Source organism: Emys orbicularis, chromosome 4 (genome assembly GCF_028017835.1).
Source record: "Emys orbicularis isolate rEmyOrb1 chromosome 4, rEmyOrb1.hap1, whole genome shotgun sequence".
NCBI classification, from domain to species: domain Eukaryota; kingdom Metazoa; phylum Chordata; order Testudines; family Emydidae; genus Emys; species Emys orbicularis.
In genome coordinates, this window is record NC_088686.1 from 8,962,021 (window position 1) to 8,981,439 (window position 19,419).

A 19,419-nucleotide genomic window follows, 5' to 3' on the forward strand; every position below is an offset into this window, starting at 1 on the left:
TGAACTGGATTCAAAATTCTGCGGGAAGCTAGCATAGAGAGCAGAAGACAGGTCTGATGGGCTCATGACAGCCTGTGTTGCTGAGAAGATGTGCTGCAGTGTTTTGTACTAACTGGAGTTTCCTACGAGCTGAAGGTTTCATACCCAAGTACAACATGTTGCTGTAGTCCAGCCAAGAGGTGATGAAGGCATGAATAAGGGAGGCCAGGTCTTCATCCACCAGGATGGGATGGAGCCTCCAAGCCAACCGGAGATGGTAGAAAGCGTTACTCACGGCCATCGCGGTGTCAGAGCTCAGCGTCAGTGAGGAATCCAAGAGTACTCCTAGACTACAGACTGATGGACCAATTGTGGGTGTGAACCTTCAAATCAAAGCAGACAGCATCGTGGCTGAAAATGCCCCGAAATAATTTCCTCTGCCCACCAGCCTCACCTCTGCCTTGCTTGGGTTCAGCTTCAGACAGTTGTTCTACATCCAAGAGCTGATCTCATCCAAGCACTTGTTTTGAAAAATTTGAGATGAACCTCCAGTAAAAGTTTGCAAAGCCTAGAAAACGTTATAGGCTGTACACATGGGGAGGTGGGGGTGGGAGGGGGGGGACTGCCAAGTAGCAGACAGCCTAGACCTTGAATGGATCCATCTTGATTCCTTCTGGGGACAGGATGAAACCTAGGAACTCAGTTGAGGTCTGATCAAATGAGTACTTTTCGAATTTACCGTAGAGACCGTGTTGTCAGATTCTCTCCAGGACTGTGTAGATGTGAATGGTGTGTTGGTCCAGATCATCTGAGAAGACCAATATATCATCTGAGTATACAACTACAAACTGACCCAGTAGATCTTGTTGCACACCATTAATGAAGTGCTGGAATGTTGCTGGGGCATTAGTCAACCCAAATGGGATGACCAAATATACAAACTGTCCATAGCAGGTCTGAAAGGCAGTCCCCCTCTTGGATACAGATGAGACTGTAAGCTCATCGGAGATCCAGTTTAGTGTATATGCGGGCAGCCCCCACATCGTCCAACAACTCAGAGATTAGGGTTAGTGGTTAGCGGTTCTGGACTTAGTTGATTTAAGGCTTGGTAATCAACACAGAGGTGGAGGCTGCCGTCCTTTTTTATGAAAAGGACTGGGGCATAGGCTGGTGAGGTTGACCTGCAGATGAACCCCCGTGCCAGGTTCTCTTGGAGGTGTCCTTGTAACGCTGCCAGTTCAGGCTCTGACATTGCGTAGATCCGCCCAGACGATATCTTCACCGCTGGCTGGAGTTCTATAGGACAATCATAGTCCCAATGTGGGGGGAGGCTTTCTGCATTCTTTTTTTAAAGACATAAGCATCGCTGCAGTACTGGGAGGGGTGGGGGAATTCCATAGTTCCCCCAGTAGATGTTTCGATGTGGGAAACTATACCTATTTGAACCTTCTTGGGCCTGAGTGCAACCCTTCCTGGTCCCTGGCCGCACCGTCAGCAGAATTCTGATATGGAAGTGACCTTCTGTTCTCACCAATGAATAAGGGGGCCATGAAGGGTTAGCCAGGAGACGCCAACGATCAGGGGAAAATGTGCAGAATGGATCATGCCAGATCGAATTATCTCTGTGTCCCTGAATAACAGCCTCCAGGGGGACAGTCTCGTCCACATCTGGATCCAAAGACAGTGGAGAGCCATCAATAGTTCCAATCATCTCCAGCATGGCCTCGTGTTGCAGGGGAATCTGTAGGGCCTGAGCTGTAGCTGGATCCACAAAATTGTCTGCTGCTCCCGAATCGATGAGGGTCTCTTGGAGGGGGATCTGCCGGGGATCTCCCAGGATGCGCACTGGATAGATACCTGCAAATGGGAACATCTTTTCTCCTTTCTTCATTCTCACAGCCGCTCATCTGTGCAGATGGCAAGGTCCACAAGGGTGTCTAGGCCTGCAGGCATCTCTACCCAGGCCAGTTGGTCTTTGATTTCTTCCTGCAAGCCCCCACTGGAACTGGTACAGCTGCGCTGTTTCATTGCACTCTGTATCCGCTGTGAGGCGACGGACGTGTTCCACACAGGAGGCCGTTGTGCCTTGCGCCCCTGCCGAAGTCTTCTCAGGGTGGCCTCAGCCATTCGAGCTCAGGGTGGGTCATTGAAGATGATTGATATTAGCTGGAGAAAGGCATCCCAGTTCGACAGCACCAGCCTACAATCTTCCAGCATGGGGGGGCAGTCTAACACATCTCCTGTCAGCAGGCTGATTACCAGGGCCACCTTGGCCTGGTCAGAGGCATAGATTCTGGGACACATCAGAAACAGAAGGTGGCATTGGTTCATGAAACCGTGGAACTGCCTGCGGTTCCCGTTCAACCATTCATGCCAGGGTATGGCAGGCGGCGCTCGCAGCATGGCATTGTCGGTGTTCAGCTGCCTCAGTCACTCCTGCAGCTGCTGGTTGTCCCTGATCATCTGAGCAACTTGTGCCTGCAGTGCTTGATTATCCACCTGGAGGAGGAGGTCCCATTCAGGGGAGTCCTATGCTTCTGGTGGCTGTGGCAGTGTGGCTGGGTCGTGGGCACCGAGCTTGGCCCTGCAGTTATTGTGGTCCGAACAAGTGGTCACGGCTGGGTCATGGGCAGCCAGACCTAGTGGTCAGAGCTGGAGTCCACAGTCATAGAGACAAGAGTCAAAGATACCAGTAGATCAGAAGCAGGAGACAAACTTGAGATCAGAACCACAAGTTGGGTCAGGCCGGGTCAGGATACCAGGGGGTCAGAGGCACAAACTGGATACCAGTGGGTCAGAGGCACAAACTGGATACCAGGGGGTCAGAGGCATAAACTGGATACCAGGGGGTCAGAGGCACAAGACAAAATGGATATCAGAACCACAAGTCAGATGCCAGGAAGTCAAACTGGGGGAGCAGGATGGATCCCAGTTGTTTGGACAGTTTCCTGTTCCTGCTGCTGGGTTAAGTAGGGCCAGTGGGCCAATCAGCTGCTCTGGGACTCTGCCAATAGGACCTCGGGGTGGAGCCTCAAACTGGGCCTGGGCTTCACGGGTCCTGGGTAAGGAGCTGTCAGCAGGTTGCTAAGTGGAGGGTTGGAGCATGGCTGCTCCTGTGGACCTGGGTTTGGAGGCCCGAAGGTCATGACTCTCCAAACAATAAACCAACATAATGTGTCTCTCTATTGTGACAGGGAGAGTCCAACCAGTGGATGGACGTATCCTTTAAGAAAAGTTATTTCCTGATAGTGAAAAGGTGTGGAAGGTTGTTAAGCTCATTTCAGACCTACCAACTAAACTCTAAGCCTGGTGTTGAAACTAAGATTAAGTTCCAAACTATGACTATGTAAATAGACTATGGTTCAACTTCTGGGACAGTAAAGATCCTTCAGAAATGTCAAGCTGAAATACTAATGACACTGGCATCAACAGGACACTCACAGCCTCAGGAATCTGAGCAGCTCTGCTGTTCCGAGCATGCCAGTGTAAGTCAGTGACCTTGCTCCCTTCTCATACATCTTGGTAATGGGAAATTGAGTGACATTCTGCTTCATGCAGACATCAGGCCAGTCCCAGCAGTTTACTTTGGCAAGCGAAATTCCTTGGGTTCCTGCAGCGGAAAACAAAAATATTTACAATAAAGTTGGAGGAGTCAAAGATGAATTATTTAGGCAGAGCGCTTTCCAAATGAGCACTTAGTTAAATACCGAAATATACGGTAATATCCATGTTAGAAATCCCTTTGGCTTTGGACCTACCGTAACTGCAGTGTTGAGGGCTAGATTCTGATATACTTACTAATGCAGAGTGGTGCCTTAGTCCTGGAGTACTGCCATTGAAATCAATGGGACTGCTCACATAGTAAGATACCAGGCTGGTGAGCAAGGGTATCAGAACCTGGCCCTAAATGAACCTCACCCATCATCCCAATAATAGTTTCATTGCTATGTAACTTATTAAAATTCAGTTGAACTATTGTTCCCCTGTCTGCCAATGTATTAATTATCACAGCATGTTTGGCTCATTTTTGGTTCCTCTGTGTGGCTGACTATGCCACTCAGTGAAGCGCCGGTAGCAGTTTCACGTTCAGTGAAGTGTTAACTTGCTGCTTTTTCTGCAACGTGTACATTGTACGTACAGAAGACAGGACAATCAGCTCTGAATGGTGGAGTTATAATGCCATTAAGACAGTAAGGTGATGTCAAAACATTACAGCAAAGGACAAATGGCTTGTGTAGCTATCGGAGCTGCAAGATGCAAGTACGTCCCCCTAAATCAGAGCTGGCCAGTTGTCTTATTTAATAGATCTAATCTTGGATAGCTTCTGGTACTCCTCTCCCACCCCAAAATCATTTCAGTGCCAAAAGAAAAGGGGTATGAAAGGGAGAACGTGGCATCATATTAGAACTGGTCTCCTGGATTGCAATCAAGCCATTTTGCTCAGCAATCTTTAACATGAAGAGAAATATTCATGCAGCAGCTAGATATTATAGTCCATGTTTATTTACCAGCAGCCAGCATGTTCTTTAAGGCAGTGGTAGTAGGGGTACACAGAGGTCTTCCAGGGGGTACATCAATTCATCTAGATATTTGCCTGCTTTTACAACAGGCTACATAAAAAGCACTAGCAAAGTCAGTACAAACTAAAATTTCGTACAGACACTGAGTTGTTTATACTGCTCTATGTAAGTGCAATATTTCTATTCCAATTGAATTATTTAAGAAGTATGTGGTAAAAAGGAGAAAGTCAGCCATTGTTCAGTACTAGTGTTCTGGGACACTTTTGTATTTTGATGTCTGATTTTGTAAGCGGGTAGTTTTTAAGTGAGGTGAAACTTGGGGGTATGCAAGACAAATCAGACTCCTGAAAGGGGGACAGTCGTCCGGAAAGACTGAAAGCCACTGCTGTAAGGCAGCTCCTGGCAATCTTTAATAATACAGTCGTCGTATTCTGATTCAGCACTTCTCAGCAGGCGCTCAGCTCCCTCCAGGATTGGGCCCATCGCATGAACAAGTAATAAGCATTCAACCCCTCTGACGTACCGTCATATCCACCAGGCAGAACTTCTGGCTGAACTCTTATGTTAAAAATACAAAATAAACAAAGTTTTCCAGTCCAACAATATCCAGGGTTCAGCTACTCCTGGGCTATGTCACACAGCCAGGGCAGGGACACCGGGTTAGTCAAGCTGCTGGGAATTTTAGATTCCTCATCTGCAACCCACAGCAGCCACGCACGCAATATACTATTTCCAAACTATTAGGGACCCTTCCCCTGGTGTCCAACTGCCAACCATCAGAGATACACATCTCCCTCAAAGCTCTGGATCCCAGGAATTCACTCCCCACTCTCATCTTGTTCAGTCTTTCCAAAGAGTAAATTTCCCACAGCCAAAGTTTTCAAAAACAGGAGCCTAATTGTTGGCTGCTAAGTCTGCATAAAGGCACAACAGCCCAGATTCTCCAAGGCATTTAGGCTCCTAACTCTCATTGGATTTCAGTAGGAGTTAGGCATCTCACTACCTTTGAGGAGCTGAGGCAAAGGACTTGTGCTCCTAAGTCACTTAGGTGCTTTTGAAAATCCCATCCTTCGGAGCCTCATTAGACTCGGGTTTTGAAAATGTGGACCCACCTCTGTGACCAGCCTCCCTGCCCAGGGGGAAAGCTGTGTACGTTGCCAGCAGAGGACGCTTCTTTTTTTAACCACACCAATTGTTCTCCTTTGCAAAAGGACAGGTGATGCCCGGTAAGGGGAAGCAGCTAATGCTGTGTGTCACCTGAATTCCTGCGTGGCCGGGTTACTCCCGGGCTCTTGACAAAGCACTGCTGGCTCCCTGACCGGGTGCACGAACATTTATTTGGCTGTTCCCCCGTTCAGGCGGGGCACCGCCTCCAGCAGTCTCACTCAGCAACAACACGCCAGTTACTGGTAGCACATCACAGCAGTATTCCCGCGTCAGTGCTACCTTCCCTCAGGGAGGCTCTGGCAGGCTGCAGGCTCCAGTCAGTTCCTGGCCCCAGCCTGGCCTCTCCCTCACAGAATGAGAGCTGGAAGCCTGCTGTCCTTTCCAGTCAGCCCCCAGCTGAGCTCAGCTCTCCCCTCCAAGTCTGACGCCTACTGCAGGGGTAGCAGAGCGGGGCTGGCTCAGCCCAACGCTACTCATCAACACTTTCCTGGCCAGTGTAGGGTTTAGAGTCCATCGCGTCCACCGTGTGTATTCTCACAGCCAAACTCCATCTTGTTTCACAGAGAGTAGACATCATGCCAATCGAAACTCAGCTGGATCAGGGGAACTGAGGCCCTGATACCTCTGTCATTCCTAAAACCTCTACTACTCTCGCAGAAAAGATATTCCCCCAGTCACCAGACTCCATTTTTGGGGGGATCTCAAGAACTCGATGAAACTCTTGCCTAAGCTGGTTATTGAGATCCTCCACTTAGTCCGAAATGCCATTTTTCTTAGCTCCTCTGTGCAACCCATGTATGGCCTTTGGCTGATGTCTTCTCAAATGGACATTCAAGCCTCTGGCAAAGCCAGCTGTGATCCTACATCACTGTTTCTGTAATTCTCAAGCAGTTTTCACCCAGAGAGAATTTTAGCAATGGGATGGAGCGCTGCTCTTCCTGGATGTAGAACAAAAGGAACATAAAAAGACCTCTGAATGCAGTTATCTGGATTTTGGCATCAAAAGATGAAGTCGCACGATGCTTAAGCAGCAACGGGCTTGAATCCCCATCATCCTCAAGCCTAATTTGTAATGCTCCAAAATGGAGGTGGAAAAACCAACCCACTGAGCCAATAGACAGCTAATTATCCGAATGGCCACAAAACACCTGAACCAAACAGACAAAGGGTGAAAGAGACCAGGCCAGTGAGAACACAGGACCAGAGGTGGAGAGTGATTAGAATATGAGGTCCCCCCACCGCCACACACACACACTCAGGGTAGTTATGAGCAAGGTCAGATTGTTAAGGGTAGAGCTCGCCTCCAGAAAACCATAACGACCGAGGTCTCCAGAGAGGAAGGCAGAATTTCCCAGTGTGAAAACTCCACAGAGACCACGGCCCATGGCCCAGCCTCAAGACTTGGGACCGGATCCAAACTGACAACCTTCAAAGCCAGCCGTGGCTGGCGGCGCCACCATCCACAGAGGAGTAACCTGATTCACAAACCTTTAGCCAGCAACTCAGGGAGAGTCTCTCTCCAAGCCCTAGACCACGCTGGAGACAGTCAGCGTCACTCCCTGCCCGGGATAAACCACGCAATCGTATCATCCTGCTTTTGTAACCGGCTGCGGAGGAGAAGGAGCCAGAGCAGAGAACATGGCCAGCTATGGAGGCAATGGCGCCAGAACTGGGAAGGTCAGAGGGCCATGGCCCTCCCTGTTTTTGCCACGGCCCGCCCCTCCTCTTCCTCCCGAGGCCCCGCCCCCAGGCCAGGCCGGCAGCTGGAGCCTAGCCCGGGAGGCCAGGCAGCGTGGGGCACCGCGCCACAGACCCTCCGTCTGCCCGGGTGGGGTGGGGGTGCAAGAGCAACCCCAAGCCCATGTCCCCGCTCCCTGGGCCCCACACCCAGGACAGGTGGAGGGTCCGCGGATCCCCACAGCTGCCTGGCCACGCAGCTCTTACCACACCCGGGCTGCGTGGCTCTGACGCCCCATCCCCTGGCCGGAGCCAGGTCAGGGAGAGCCACATGGGCAGCTGTGGGGAGCCACAAACCCTCCACCTGCCCTGGGCGGTGGGTCCACGGGGCAGGGACATGGGCTGGGGGATGCTATCGCCCACCCCTCCCCACCCCCCGGGCAGGTGGAGGGTCCACAGCTCTCTGCTCACTCTGGCTTCTGGCTTGGCCGTGGTGAGGCCTCAGGTGGAAGGGGTGGGGTGGGGCCATGGAGGAGGCAAGGGGCTCCCCCACTTTTAGGAAGGATCCGCAACTGCTGTTTGGAGGGGGAAGATCTTATCTCACACTTTCTCTGGCTCTCTCGCCTGGCCTGAGGTCGCCATAGGGTCCTTCCCGCACAGGGCAACGCCTGCATTTCAGATTGCTGTACGGCTCATTGTAAGGTCACCAGCCGGGGAGCATGCGCACATCATCTCAGTGCCCTGTGGGACAGCAGACTTTTCCTGGATAACCTGCTGGCTCATCCGCAAAGCCCAGCCTGAAGACACTGGCCTCCAGTCTCCCCCCTAGCTCAAGATCACCGATCCTTCAGGGAAGAGGAAGGATCTCACACCACACCTGACACAACCTGCCCCTGCGGCTGCTTTGCCCAGAGACGTGACACACGCCACTAGGACTCAGGTCTCTTTTGGAAAGCCAGAGCACCCTGCTCCCTTTTGTCCCACTAACTCCCTGCACTGGGGCATTGCCTCGGCTAGACCCAATACCCAGAGATGGCAGATTTAAGCCAATGTCCTGCTTGCCACACACTAGAGTCGTGATTCTAGGTAACTTACCAGGCAAACCCCCACCACAGGAAGAGAAATCCACCTGTGACGTCCTGTTTCCTCCATTTCCCACTGGTTTGACAGCATGAGATGCTGTTATTGATCTTCAATTGTTTGGCGCCATCTAGTGGCTACAAGATCATTCACGGACAGCTCCATTTCGTGTTGCTAATTCTCAGATCTCGACGGGAACTGTTTTTTGTTTTTCATGGGGAAATTCCATGATCTTGAAATGTTTTCTGTTCCGAAACGGGGCATAACCAAAAAGTGTCAAAATTTTCCAGGAAATAAAATTCCAAGGAAAAAAGTGGTTTGGGGGTCGACTGAAACATTTTAATAAAACTGAAGGATTTCATTCCAATTTTGAACTTTTAAAACTTTTTTAATGTACTGAAAAACAATGAATTTCATTTCGAAAGGGAAAAAAAAATCAAAACGTTCTGTTCCGAAAGTGTCAAAAAGGGACGCTTCAGCACTATCGAAACGCCTTGTTTTGAGGGGGCAAGGGCAGAAGAAAGGATTACGTGTTTTGAGTTCCATAAAAAGGGCTTTTTTTATTGAAAAACCTTTTCAACAAAAAATGAGCAGCTCTACCCAATATCTTTCTTTCTCAGAACAGCTGCAGCCTTCCTTCACTCTGGTCAGTAAGGTTCCAATGGAACAGATGTGTATTTGGACAGACCTGTGGTATGGGGACAGGGGAGCAAAGGAGAGCCTTGGTCTGACACTTGTGACATACCTGAACGCTCAAGCAGAGCTCTCGTTTTCATTTTAATTAGGTTGCCATCAGGGACTCTGTTGGCTCCCATTAACAGGATCAGGCAGATGCTTGGTTGGAGCCTCATTTCGTAACAGCCACATTCACCAACACCTGCTGCTTTCCCTTCCTTTTTTATTTCTACCTAAGGATCTCGCAGACTCTTTCTGACATGCCAACAACTAGCTGCAGGATAATGGAGTTGCCCTCACAGACCGGACCAGATCATGCTAAGGGATGGAGGAGCCGGACAGTTTCCTTCCTCGCTCAATATGGTGCCACTGGTGAGGAGGCAGAAGATGTAGTGACTCCCAGTGGAGACATGTTACAACACACGTGGTGATTTAATTGGCGACTGGATGATTTAGTTGGGGATTGGTCCTGCTTTGAGCAGGGGGTTGGACTAGATGACCTCCTGAGATCCCTTCCAACCCTGATATTCTATGATTCTATGATTTTATGAAATCTCGGCCCCAATGAAGTCAATGGGAGTTTTGCCGTTGACTTCACCCACTTTCCCCTGGAGCAAGGATTGCTGTTGCAAACCCAGACCACTGCCTGTGGCAGTAAGCATGACAGCAGCACGGTCTGACCCGCTGGAGGGAAGTTCACTGGTTAAGTAAAAAAAAAATTGTTATAAAAATAACAACAACAGCCCTCTCCGAGACTTCCTGTTTATTTTCAGGACTTTGTTTAACCAAAGAACAGCAGCTAGCAAAGCTTCTGGCCAGATACCCTTCATGGGGTTTAAAAGGCTAGAAATGTTGAACAGCATCAAACCAACACAAATCACAAATTGTATCTCCAGAGCTCCCTCTCCTGGGTCCTTGTTCACAAGCCCCACACTCTGTTCCTTGCCGAGGCTCTGCACAGAACTGCTGTGGTTCACGCTTGCTAGGACGTCTGCTTACTGTATGTCGGACACTCTGGGCAGAAGGAGACCAAAGCAAGAAACCCCAGTCATGGCAGAGCACGGCCGCCAGCAGCAGGAGTGAGCCAGGAGAATCCCCAGCAACAGCAGCGGCAGGTTATTTTCCAAAGGGGAATGAGGGACACTGAGCACCATGTGACTCAGAAAGTAGTGCAGACTTCCTCGAAGGATCAATTCCACCCATCCTTCTCTACTCACAGATTACCTGCTGTCTTTTAAGATAACCCTCATCATTGCTATTGCTGTGTATAATTTATGCAGTGCCATAGATGTATATGAGTTACACCTGGCAAGAGACATAAAAAGCAGTAAGAAGAGGTGCTTGACACACATTAGGAGCAAGAGAAAGACGAAGGAAAGTGTAGGTCCTCTACTTAGCAGGGAAGGACAGATAACAACTGAGGACATCAAGAAAGCTGAGGTGCTTAATGTCTATTTTGCTTCAGTCTTCACTAAAAAGATTAATGACCAGATACTCAACACAATTAATATTAACAACTGGGGAAGACATGCAAGCCAAAACAAGGAAGAACAGGTTAAAGAATATTTAGATAAGTTAGATGTATTCAAGTCAGCAGGGCTTGATGAAATTCATCCTAGGGTACTTGGGGAATTAGCTGAAGCAATCTCAGAGCCATTAGCAATTATCTCTGAGAACTCCTGAAGATGGAAGAAAGCCCAGAAGACTGGAAAAGGGCAAACATAGTCCCTAGCTTTAAAAAGGGGAACAAGGAGGACCTGGGAAATTATAGACCAGTGAGCCTAATTTCAATACCTGGAAAGAGAGTGGAGCGAATTATTAAACAATCAATTTGTAAGCACCTGGAGGAGAATAGGGTTATAAGGAATAGATGGCATGAGTTTATCAAGAACAAATCATGCCAAACTAGCCTTATTCCCTTCTTTGATAGGATTACTGACCTAGTGGAAAGGGAGGAAGCAGTAGATGTGATATACCTTGATTTTAGGAAGGCTTTTGACACAGTTCTGCATGACAGTCTCATAAACCAACTAGGGAAATGTGGTCTAAATGAAATTTCTATAAGGTGGGTGCACAACTGGTGGAAAGACCATACTCAAAGAGTAGTTATCAAGGGCTTGCTGTCAAATTGCAGAACCCCACTAGATAAGCCCTCCCAGAGGTCTGTCCTGAGTCTGGTATTATTCAATATTTTCGTTAATGATTTGGATAATGGAGTAGAGAGTATGCTTATGAAATCTGCAGATGACACCAAGCTGGGAGGGGTTGCAAGTGTAATGCCGACAAACCCCGGTCATCGGTGGGCGGGATCGAACCTGAGACCTCTGGAGTTTAGTGCATGAGCCTCTACCGCATGAGCTAAAAAGCAATGGACTCTTAGCTAAGGCTGTAGAGCAGACTCATTAATCTCTCTCTCTAACTGGTCTCGGTGCCACTAGATGGGACAGAACACCACACCCAGGAGGTGTGTGGGTTACACAAGCACTTTGGAGGACAAGTTTAAAATTCAAAATGACCTTGACAAATTGGAGAATTGGTCTAAATTCAACAAGATGAAATTCAATAAAGACAAGTGCAAAGTACTTCACTTAGGAAGGAAAAATCAAATGCACAACTACAAAATGGGGAATAATTGGCTAGGCAGTAGTACTGCTGGAAAGGATCTGGGAGTTACAGTGGACCACAGACTGAATATGCATGATGCAGCTACAAAAAAGGCTAATATGATTCTGGGGTTTAATAAAAGGACTATTGTTTGTAAGACACAGAAGGTAATTGTCCCACTCTATTCAGAATTGGTGAGGGCTCAGCTGGAGGACTGTGTCCAATTCTGGTTACCACATTTCAGGAAAGATGTGGACTAATTGGAAAGAGTCCAGAGGAGAGCAACAAAAATGATCAAAGGTTTAGAAAACCTGATCTATCAGGAAAGGCTAAGACTAAACAGGCCCTGTTTTTTTAAGAAAAGAAGACTGAGGGGGAACCTGATAACAGTCTTCCAATATGTTAAGGGCTGTTATAAAGAGGAGGTGATCAACTGTTCTCCTTGTCCACTGAAGGTAGGACAAGAAGTCATGGGCTTAATCTGCAGCAAGGGAGATCTAGGTTAGATATTAGGAAAAAATTTCTAACTGTCAGGGTCATTAAGCTCTGGAATAGGCTTCCAAGGGAGGTCATGGAATCCCCATCATTGGCAGATTTTAAAAACAAGTTGGACAAACAACTGTCAGGGATGGTCTCGGTTTACTTGGCCTTGCCACAGTGCAGGGGGCTGGACTTGACTTCTCGAGGTCCCTTCCAGCTCTACATTACTATGGGTCTATGAGGCTTTACAGGTAATTAGGACAGTGTCCATCCCCCAAGGGCACCATTGTTTTACATTCCTTGGTTTGGGGGCTGTGACCCAAGAATCTCCTACTGCCAGTTGTCAAGGGGCTTACAAGAATCTCCAGATTCTGATGTACATTTGGGTTCACCAAAGAATGTCGCATGAGGTCTCAAATGAGAGCCAGTGTCACGCTGGTCATTAGTATCGTGAAATGTATGTACAGATACTGCGTACGGAGTTATGTGTATAGACACTGAAAATAAGACCGTAAAGTCGGTAGCATCTATTGTTTACATGTCAATTGAACACTGTCTCCTTCACAATGATTCACCTATCATGAGTCTGAGCTGAAGGCAAATGAAGGACTGTGAGGACATCAGAGGGAAAACAAAATCTAACAGGAAGAGTTAGGGGGAGTGAACCCTATCTGGAGGTGTACCTCAAAAGTTCAGGCTTGGCTGAAACCACTGCAGAGAACTTTGGGTGCGATAAACTTCTTTAGACAAGAGAGTGACTTTTCATTAAGTTTAGTCTCTAGAAAGCGTGTTATTATTTTCTTTTATATGTAACCGCTGGTTTCCAATATTTGGACTCACTATTATTTGAATCTCTAATCTTTGACAAGAAACCCATTCTTGTTTTCCCTGGAAATATATCTCAGTGCTTAAGCAAAGTACTGTTCCTTTGGGAAGAGCAGGCCTGGTGACTCGGTGAGTGTCTCGTGGAGAAGGGGCTGGACACGGCAGGGGATGTACCTATTGCTACCTGTCCAGAGAGAGCAAAGCCTGCAGAGGCCTGGAAGGCAGTGCTTGTGCCAGAGGCTGGGGTTTTCAGGGAGCTGTCCCACAGCAGGTGCAGACAAGATTGCTTCGCACTAAGGGCAGGCTGTGGTGAGGTACCTCCCAACCCTGGGTACCCCCGGGAGTCTCACACGGGCATCCTGCTATGGCAGGTTCTTGCCTCTTTGTGCCCAAGAGTTATTTCACCTTCTGCCACTGTCCTCATGTTTGCTGTAACTGCTCCTTCATAGGCGTGCGCAGCCCATTTCATTAGGGTGTGCAGCCAGGGAGCCCCGCCCCTGCCATGCCCTAGCCCTGCCCCCACCCTGCCCCCATCCACTCCCTCCTACTTCCCGCCCCGACTTCCCCCCTCAGAACCCCCAACTCCCCCTGCTCCTTGTCCCCTGACTACCCCCTCCTGGGACCCCTGCCCCTAACTGCCCCCCAGGACCCCACCCCCTACCTAAGCCTCCCTGCTCCTTGTCCCGTGACTGCCCCCCTAGGACTCTACCTGTCCCCTGACTGCCCCGACCCTTATCCACACCCCCAGACAGACCCCCAGAACTCCCGACCCATACAACCCCCCCTGCTCCCTGCCTCCCCCAACTCCTCTCCACACCCCTGCCTCCTGACAGCCCCCCCAGAACTCCCGACTCATCCAACCCCCCCCAGCTCCTTGTCCCCTGACCACCGCCTCCAAAGACACCCCCCCCCACGACCCTCCTTGCTCCCTGTCCCCTGACTGCCCTGACCCCTATCCACCCCCCGCCTCCTGACAGACCCCGGGACTCCCATGCCCCATCCAACCCCCCCTGCTCCCTGACCGCCCCCTCCAGAGACCCCCGCCCCTATCCACCACCCCATAATCCCACCCCCTATCCAATCAGAGGTGGCAGGTTTGTATGATTTTTGGTGGTGCCCAAGCAGAGTTGTCCCAACCATAGGACGGATCGGGGCAACCGCCCTGGACCCCGTGCTTTGGGGGGCCTTGTGCTTCAGGGGGACACAGGGTCCAGGGCAGCCTGGGGGCTTAGTGGGGAGCCTGGCACCAGCGAGCAACCCGGCCCCAGCATGCCCCACCCCTTCCCCCAAACCCCCACCACTGAGCAACGCTGGGAGCCGGTGGGGTGGAGCAGAGCGGGCTGGGGCCAGGTCACTTGCTGCTGCCAGCGCCAGACCCCCGCTAACCCCCCAGGCTGCCCTGGACTCCTTGTCCCCCTGAAGAATCTCCTGAGGCTCTCTCTGCCTGCAGCTCCCTCCCCCTCCCTGCAGGGGAGGCGTGGTCAGGCAGCTCTGGCACCGCCCCCCCACAGCTCCCATTGGCCGGGGTTCCTGGCCAATGGGCTGGGAACCAGGTCAGCGCTGGGAGGGGGGAGGGAGGCAGCGTACAGAGTTGCCCTGCCTCTACCGAGACTCTCCCCTGCACGCAGGGATGCTGGGGAGGGGGGAGCTGCCCCCGAGGTGAGAGCGCCCCACCCCCCCCGGTCCAACCCACCCTGCTCCCTGTCTCCCAACTGCCCCCCGCCACTTCCAACCCCCCACCCCCAACCATGAGGGAGGCCCCTAGCAGCGTCTGGCTCAGCGCGGCGCCATACATGCTGCCCCGCGGGAGCACATAGCCCCGCCCCCCCACAGCTCTGCCTGCCCTGCATTAGGGTGTGCCCAGGCACACCCCCTGCGCACGCCTATGTGCTCCTTATTGTAGCTACCGACTGTTCGTGCCTAAGGGTGACTTTCCCCATCTCGTACACGGCTCTCGTTCTTGTTTCCAGGATGTTATTCGTTTACCCCTCACACTGCAAGCAACTCACACACGAGCCTCGTGCTCCTTGGCCCAGGAACGGTCATTTTCTTATACGTCTGTACCGCACCCTAGCACATGGGGCCCTGATCCCTGCGTGGGGCTCAGAGGAGCGTCGATAATGCAAATACCAAATAAGAGTAGTCCCTGATGTTAGCACGTTCCTTGCTTTTAAGACCATATCTTGACACCTGCTGCTATTTATATTTCAGACTGGACTTGTCCACATTCATGCCCACTTGCAACCCATTTTCTGCTCTCATTTACATCCGTCCGGAATAACTCCAGTGCAGTCAATGGAGTAACTGATTTACACCAATGTAACAGAAAACAGAATTTGACTCTATGGGCCAGATTCTCAGTCCTGTGAAGGTCCCAGAGTGGCACAAAAGGACTTTACACCTCCCTCGGTCAGCAGCGGGGGATTCCCTCCAGCGTGGCTCTACGCTAGTCCCTCCTGGGCTGCTCTCCCAGTACAGGGAGGGCGTGTCAGGAACAGGAGGGGACATTCTGGGGGCGGGGCTGGATAATACTGAGCTCCAGTGATCCTCGCAATAGAATGGCCCCTAAGGGTATGTCCACACGGCAATAAAAAACCCGCGGCACCGAGTCTCAAAGCCCGGGTCCGCTGAATCAGGCTCGTGGGGCTATAAAATTGCAGTGTAGACGTTCAGGTTCGGGGGAGAGCCCAGGCTCTGAGATCCTCCCCCCCTCGCAGAGTCTGTGAGCCCAGGCTCCAGACCAAGCCCAAACATCTACACTGCAATTTTATAGCCCCACAGCCCGAGACCTGCAAGCCTGAGTCAGCTGACCCAGGCCAGGTCTTTTATTGCAGTGTAGATGTATTCTAAGGGGCTATTACAAGCCTGCAGAAGTTAGAGCAGCCCTCGGGTGTCTGTATGTGCGTGTATATATACTGGATGAAATCCTCTCCCCATAGCACTCAAGGCGAGTTTGGCCAGGATTTCACCCACTGTACATATACACAGAGGCGCCGACTTTCTAATGTGCCAGGGGGTGCTCTGGCCCAGGCCCTGCCCCCACTCCATCCCTTCCCCAAGGCCCCACCCCCCACCCCTTCTCCCCCATTCCACCCCTTCCCCTGAGCGCGCCCCAATCTCGCTCCTCCCCCTCCCTCCCAGCGCATCCTGCACACCGCAGAACTGCTGATTGCGGTGGGCGGGAGGCGCTGGGAGGAAGGGGCAGGTGCTGATTGGTGGGGTCCGCCGGCAGGTGGGAGGTGCTGCGGGGAAGGTGAGGAGCTCCAGGGGGGCTGCTGGTGGGTGCTCAGCACCCACCATTTTTTTCCCTGTGGATGCTCCAGCCCCGGAGCACCCACAGAATCGGCGCCTATGTATAGACACATCAGTTAAACTTCCTCCTTTGTAAAACGAGGACATGGTACAGGATATGAACATCGCCTGCTTTTTAACAATGCAATGGAGCTTTGGCACTGTACCTTTTAACGCAATGGCCACCTCTACATACGATTGCAACATCGCCAGAGACACCGCTTCCCCTGCAACATACAAGAGACACTGTCAAGAGCGGTACATCACATACGGCCTGTCTGTCGGCAGAGCCGGAGTCACTCCTGGTCAACAGGATGGGTTACTCTCTATAGATCAGGGGTTGGCAACCTTTCAGAAGTGGTGTGCCGAGTCTTCATTTATTCACTCTAATTTAAGGTTTCGCGTGCCAGTCATACATTTTAACATTTTTAGAAGGTCTCTTTCTATAAGTCTATAATATATAACTAAACTATTGTTGTATGTAAAGTAAATAAGGTTTTTAAAATGTTTAAGAAGCTTCATTTAAAATTAAATTAAAATGCAGAGCCCCCGGACTGGTGGCCAGGACCGGGGCAGTGTGAGTGCCACTGAAAATCAGCTCGCATGCCGCTTTTGGCACACGTGCCATAGGTTGCCTACCCCTGCTATAGATCATGCTTCTTCAGTGTCTCAAGCTTTGCCATCATGACAGACAGCGACAGTAGCTCTCCAATTTAACGTAGTGAATTGTTCTGGCACTAGGATTGCTATGCGGAAGGTAGAATTACACTGAATGTATATGTCACTACAAAAGAAATACCTAGGTATTTTATATGGAGACCTTCAAAAATAAAAAGCTTATCTCTGTTCAGTATTAATCTATTACAGAAATCGATGTAATTGTATTGTTCAGGGTGCGTGAGGACACATGGAGCCTCACACAGGCATCTTTTCAGCTATTATTTAAATAGAAATAACTAAATAAATACAGGCACTCTAACAATATACTAAACTCTACAAGAAATGTGCACCCATGGTGATATGGATATGTGTATTGTACTCACAACTGGCATAGAATAGCACCACCATGTGGGTGTTCTCCATCAGAGCAGCATTAAAAGTTTCTTCTGTCAGGGTACGGATGAGTTCCAAAGGGAGTTCTCGCTTCCTGTCTCTGTAAACCGCTTCCATCACCTGGTCATCTTGAATGTCTAGAGCAAATCAACGTACACATAAACATGAGCACACAGATGCAGCAGGAACTCAACGTTTGCCAGGGTTTGAAAAGACCAAACGCAAAAGCAGGAAGAAACCAAGCAATTTATTATGATGCATATGTATATTCCAGTAGCACCTAAAGGCGTCAGTCAAGATCAGGGCCCCATTGTGCTAGATGCTGTACATACCTACAACAAAGACAGTCCACGCCCCAAAGAGTTAACAGTCTAACTATGAGATGAGAAACAAGAGGTGGATAGGACAGGCAGATGGGGAACAAGAGGGAGACTGTTCTGATCAGTGTAATAAGCAGCAGTCAAGACTTGCTACTGATATACACCTCTACCCCGATATAATAGGAATTCGGATATAACGCGGTAAAGCAGCGCTCCGGGGGGGCGGGGCTGCGCACTCCGGCGGATCAAAGCAAGTTCGATATAATGCGGTTTCACCTATAACGCAGTAAGATTTTTTGGCTCCCGAGGACAGCGTTCTATCGGGGTAGAGGTGTACTATTTAACACTATTCTGCTAGGAACTCTGAGCTTCACCGAAATGAATGGAAAGATGCAGAGTTATGCTAGCTGAGGATGTAACCCTTGGAATAAAGAATACTTTTATCTAGGAATCCCATTCACATTTTTGTTTTCCTCAGACTCACACCGGCTGTTTCTTTCTTCATTTTGGCTGTTTCCTTTAGCTCTTATGTGAAATTACTGGAAAACATGAGCAACTTTCTAGGAATGTATTTTAAAGGAAGACTTACACGGGCATGTAAGACAAATGGGATTTGAGCACAGCACACACGGGCTCTCAAAAGAGGGCAGCCTATATTTTCAAAAGTGGCTCCAGATTTTGGGGGCCTGACCTGAAATACCTCAAAGGGGCCTGGTTTTCTGACAGTGACGAGCACCCGCCCTGTCTCGAGGTGTCTCGAGTTGGACACTTAAAAATTAAGGCCCCAAGCCGGTTTGGATCACGTAGGCCAATGCGACTACACTACTTCTATATGTTTCAGAATGTCTCTAGCAAGGAGGCACTAGTTGTATGAGTAACTCTCCTTAGTAATTAACTAGCACGGGACTAAGTGTGAAAAGGAGAATTCCAAACACCAACGTTACCCTGGTCATTATTGTCACTTTCATCCTCATCTTCCTGGATCTGTTCGCCCTTTATCTCGCCTTCCACAAGGGCTATTATTTCATCAGTGTCTTCCAAAACCAGGTATTTGATCGGCGCACCCTGGGGAAGAGAAAAATACCAGCTGGGACACAAGGGCATTTCTTTGCACCTGTGCTCTGGAATGGCTGGAGTCGCTGCAATATAAAATGGAGGCAAGGGCGGGCTCAATGGCACCATGTGGCCACTTTTTGTTTGTTTTTGGACAGGTCAATAGACTTCTAGGGCTGCTGCACATGACTCCACACTCTCACACTCGGCAGCTGGAACGTCAGGCCTCCAAGTCGAGATGCCTCTGCAGTTCCTCCTCCTGCCCGGAGGGTCGCTGCGGTGTCCGCTGGGTGACTCTCCTCTTCCCCTCTCCTATTCCCCGGGCAAACTTACAGTCAGCACAGAGCAACGGGCAAGAACTGGGAGCAACAGCAACAAACTGGGGAGACAATGCTGCCACAAGAACTACCCTGCCAACACCCCTTCCCCGATGGGAGTTACCCGGCAGGGTTCAGTATTGGGACCAGGCAGTTCCTACTGTCTCTGGACTGTAGCTTTAAAACCCCATATTAATACTAATCTAGAGGGTTCCCAGCCCTGTGTTTTGCCATTAATGTGCTCCAGCCACTGGCACTGGTGAAAAAGGAGAACTGGAGCAAGCCTCTTTTTCATGCGGATCTTACTCAAAACACGCCTGATTGTTGCCTTGCCTGCGTCTGTTTTCCCTCCAGTGACAGACCAGTGTGCGCTTGGCG

General features: G+C 50.1%; 1 protein-coding gene across 1 annotated transcript in view; it reads right to left on the reverse strand.

Annotated features, from left to right (window-relative positions):
• Positions 1–19,419, reverse strand: part of TXNDC16 (thioredoxin domain containing 16) — a 73,015-nt gene that overhangs the window by 20,592 nt on the left and 33,004 nt on the right. Inside the window, exons 12-15 of the mRNA XM_065402319.1 lie at positions 18,616–18,736; positions 17,342–17,488; positions 16,466–16,525; positions 3,421–3,589 (exon numbers count right to left, since the gene is read on the reverse strand). Of these exons, the coding sequence (XP_065258391.1) occupies positions 3,421–3,589; positions 16,466–16,525; positions 17,342–17,488; positions 18,616–18,736 (497 nt within the window). The remainder of the gene's footprint in view (positions 1–3,420; positions 3,590–16,465; positions 16,526–17,341; positions 17,489–18,615; positions 18,737–19,419) is intronic.